Raw genomic sequence first — 4,807 nt, forward strand, 5'->3', positions numbered from 1 at the left:
GGAAAAATGATGGAAAAAATGAGGGAAAAAGAGGAAAAAATAGGGAAAAAAGGAGGAAAAATTGGGGGAAAAAATTGGGAGAAAAGGAGGAAAAAAGATGGAAAAAAGGAGGAAAAAAAATGGGGAAAAAAGTGGGAAAAAAGGGAAAAAAAGGAGGAAAAAATGAGGGAAAAAGAGGAAAAAATTGTGAAAAAAAGGAGGAAAAATCAGGGGAAAAAAAAGGAAAAGGGGAAAAAAGGAGGAAAAATGGGAAAAAAAGGTGGAAAAAGGGAGAAAAGGCAGAAAAAGGGAAAGACTCACCCAGCACCGACTTCACTTTTTTTTTCTCTGGAAGAGAAAATGTGGAATTTTGACCCCCAAAAATCCCAATTCAGGAACCTCGATCACACTGGAATTTCATTTTTTGATTATTTGGAATATTCAATCCATGGAAGTGTTGAACTCTTTGAAATTAATTTATTTAATAGATGAGGTTTATGCAATTCAGTGATTATTATTTTTAATAATAGGATTTTATATTTTTAATATTTTAATTGTTTTTACATTTAAACTTAAAGACATTTGCAAAAAAACCAACTCCGTAAACGTAGATTTTATCACTTTTTAATGGTAAAAAATCAGAAAGGAGTGAAAAATTCTAACTGCAAAATATCGGTAATTCAAAATATTTTTCAATTAGGACATATTTAAAGTTTTCAATTGATTAAAAAATACAAAAATTAAATAAAATTAAAAAAAGAAATTAGCAACTCAATCAAAACCATAAATGGAAGAAAACAAAGCAAATTTTAGAATTTTTAAATTGTAAAAGATTTGTAACTACAGCAAAAAATAATTTCAAATACAGAGGATTTTTACCTTCCTCCATTTCCAGGTTTGCCTTTCCTGGAAAATCGAGAAAACTTTTAATTATTTAATTCGATAAGATTTAAAAACTAATATTATTTAACTATTTATGGTTATATTTATATTAAATTCATTTTGTATTTATATTTAATTTATATATAATATTTAATAATTAATATTGCAGCCTTAAGTATTAAATCGATGTCTCATTAACTATTAAATATTAATATATTTAATGTCTTTAATTAGCTTTCATTTGAATTAATTTGTAAATTAAGAGATTTAATATTTTTGATATTTTATAGTATTTTCTAGTTCTATATCTAGTTTATTAATATTTAATAAAATATCATATATGTTATTTTCTAGTTAATTTTTTTATTAATACATATAATGTTTTACATTTAATGTTTCATCTTTTGAAATTTAATGATTCATAATTTTTATTTTACGTCGTTAGAGTGATAATAAAAAATAAATAATTAAAGTAAAAATGAATCAAATAATTAAAAGTAATAATTAAAGTATAAAAATACATAGCAATGATGCCATTAGGGATCATTAATTAATAATTAGTTTCCTCACCTGCATTCACAGTTCTCTTGTGGCTCGCTGGGTAAAAATAAAAATAAAAAAGGAAATTCCATTTTTCCTCATGTTTTGGGTGGGAAATTTGGGGTTTTTTCCCCAGGTTTGGTTGTTCACTGAGATGAGCCGGTTTTTCCCTGGATTCCTGTGGGATTTGGGATTTTCCCACAGGATCCGGAGCCGGAACTCACCCTGGAGCAGGCAGAAAACGACGGAAATCAGGGCCAAGTTGAGGAACAAAACCACCAGGAAAATCTGCAGCCACCGGGAGATGGAGGGGAAGAAACTGTCTGGGAAAAAGAGAGGAAAAAATTCAGGTTATCAATAATTTATTATTATTATTATTATTATTATTATTATTACTATTACTATTACTATTACTATTACTATTACTATGACTATTATTACTATGACTATTATTACTATTATTACTATTATTATTAATTATTATTACTATTTCTATTACTATTACTAGTACTAGTACCACTATTATTACTATTACTATTACTACTACTATTATTAATTATTACTAATTATTATTACTATTACTATTTCTATTACTATTACTATTATTATTACTATTACTATTATTGCTATTACTATTACTATTATATTTTTATTACCATCATTATTAACGTTATTAATATTATTAATATTAATACTAATATTAAATTATTATCAATGTTACTAATATTGTTATTGTTATTGCTAGTATTAATTAGTTTTATGAATTTATAATTATAATTATAATTAATAATTATCAGTTAATAATTAATAATTATTAATAATTAATAATAAATGTATATATTTATATTCTATTAATTGAAGGCCTAAATTTAATTTGCAGTTCTATCATTTAAGGTCTAAATATTAAAATAGGTATTAATTTATTAATTATTTAGGGCTATTATTTTCCATTAATTATTAAATGTGCAATTAATGATATAATTATAAAATAATTAATAGATATTATTTTAATGATTTAAGGCCTAGATATTAAAATACTTATTCAATGTTTTATTAATGATTTAAGACTTTAATTTCTGTTAATTATTAAATATAAAATTAATGATTTAAGTATGAAATATTCTATTAAGGATTAAATATTATCTTAGTTATTTAAGGTTTGAATTTCCCATGAACTATTAATTATAATAATAATGATTTAATAATTAATTTTCCCATTAAGGATTAAATAATTTACTAATTATTTAAGGATTCAATTTTCCATTAGCTTTTACATGATCTATTAAGGATTTATATAATAAATATTCCATTAAGGATTAAGTATTCGATTAATGAGTTAAGAATTAAATAATTGATTAAGGATTAACTATTGTATTAATTTAAAAAGCAGAAATATTTATTAATTTTTTCTTAATTAATATTTAAACCCGTTAATTAATAAATATACTAATAATGTTTTAAGGATTAAGTATTCCAGTAAGCTATTGTACTAATTAATTAGTAAATGATTAACTAATTAATTAATGTTTTGGATTTCCATAAATTAATAAATATTCTAATAATGATTTAATGATTAAGCATTTGAATAAGGCTCAAATATTCAATGAAGTATTAAATATTCCATTATTGATTTAAGGATTGGCTATTCCATTTATGATTAGATATTTTATTAATGATTAAGCATTCTATTGATGATTAAATTATAAATGCACTGGTAAATTAGGGGGCAAAACACAGTTTGGGGTGGGAGGTGAGGAAGTTTTATTTTACTTCTAATTAAATCAATCCATAAATTCTGCTAATAAATAAAATGTAAAAATAAAACATGAAGGTATAAATAGATAGAAAAATAAAAATAAAACTAGAAAATAAAATAGAAATATCAAAAAAATTAAATTAAAAATAAAATCAAATTTAGGACTTCAACAAGAGCTGGTCATCTGCAAAGATAAAATAGAATAAACTCAACCAATCAATAAATATCAATTAAATTAATGACTTCCAACCTTTTGTATCCAATTAGAGTAACCAATGAGCAAAAATCAAATTCAATCAGTTACTCAATGATAATCAATAAAATTAAAGATTTTCAAAAGAATTGTTAATTAGAAAGAATTAAATGAAAACAATCAAGCAATCAGTGATAATCAATAAAATGAGTGACTCTGAACCATTTGAATTCAACTGAAGCCGCTCTTTAGCAAAAATTAAATTAAATAAATCAATTATCAAATGTTAATCCATAAAATGAGTGATTCCAACCCTTTGGATCCAACCAGAGAGGCTAATTACAAAAATCAAATTCAATTAGTCAATCAATCATTAAATGATAATAAATGAAATTAAAGACTTTGATGAGAGCTGATAATTAGCAAAACCAAAACAGAATAAAAGTAAATAATTTTTTAATTTAATTAAATTAATTATATTAAATTGAATTAAATTAAATTTAATTGAATTAAATTAAATTAAAACATCAATAAATGATAATCAGTAAAAGACCTTGGCAAGAGCTGTTAATTACCAAACCAAAATAATAGAAAATAAATTATAAATTAAACGAAATTAAATTAAATTTAAAAATCCAATATACGCTAATCAATAAAATTAAAGCCTTCTGACCTTTTTCACTCGACTAATTAGGAAAAATCAAATTAAAGCAGGAGCAGAGCCGACCCTTTTCACTCAACTAATTAGGAAAAATCAAATTAAAGCAGGGGCAGAGCCGTTCCCGCAGGAATTTTTCCCGGGAACCGTTTCCCACCATGGATGCGGATCCGGGACTCGCGGGAGGCGTTGAGCCGGCGGTTGAGGACCCGGCAGGAGATCTCCAGGTCGGATCCCTGCTGGATCCTCATGGAAGCCTCGACGCTGAAGAGTCCCCCGGGCATCACCGCGGCCGTCGTGGTCATCGGCTCCGGCCGGACCTCACCGCGTCCGTCCAGCCAGAGAAGCTGTGGCCGCGGGAACCACCCGGAGGCACGGCAGGAAACGGCCAGGCTCCGCTTCTCGGGGCTCCGCAGGATGACGGATGGAGATTCTCCAATGGCTGTGGAAAAACAGAGGAATTTTCAGTTTTAATTCTAACGTTAATATCAGGGTTTTTTTTGGAAATCAACAATTTCGTTCATTGAGTAGTTGCCGCTGCAGGATCATGGATGGAGATTCTCCAATGGCTGTGGAAAAACAGGGATTTCCAGTTTTTATCCTAACGTTAAATCGGGGTTTTTTGGAAATCAACAATTCCATTTGTTGAGGAGTTGCTGCCGCAGGATTATGGATGGAGATTCTCCAATGGCTGTGGAAAAACTGGAATTTTCAGTTTTAATCCTAACGTTAAATCGGGGTTTTTTTGGAAATCAACAATTCTGTTGCCAAAGGATCACGGATGGAGATTCTCCAATGG

The 4,807-nt window shown here is 27.1% G+C and overlaps 1 protein-coding gene across 1 annotated transcript in view; it reads right to left on the reverse strand.

Moving 5' to 3' along the window:
- Positions 1 to 4,807, reverse strand: part of LOC107199148 (butyrophilin subfamily 2 member A1-like) — a 13,171-nt gene that overhangs the window by 3,032 nt on the left and 5,332 nt on the right. Inside the window, exons 2-3 of the mRNA XM_015616488.2 lie at positions 4,166 to 4,450; positions 1,534 to 1,724 (exon numbers count right to left, since the gene is read on the reverse strand). Of these exons, the coding sequence (XP_015471974.1) occupies positions 1,534 to 1,724; positions 4,166 to 4,450 (476 nt within the window). The remainder of the gene's footprint in view (positions 1 to 1,533; positions 1,725 to 4,165; positions 4,451 to 4,807) is intronic.

This window comes from Parus major, unplaced genomic scaffold (assembly GCF_001522545.3).
Source record: "Parus major isolate Abel unplaced genomic scaffold, Parus_major1.1 Scaffold462, whole genome shotgun sequence".
Taxonomy (NCBI): Eukaryota; Metazoa; Chordata; class Aves; order Passeriformes; family Paridae; genus Parus; species Parus major.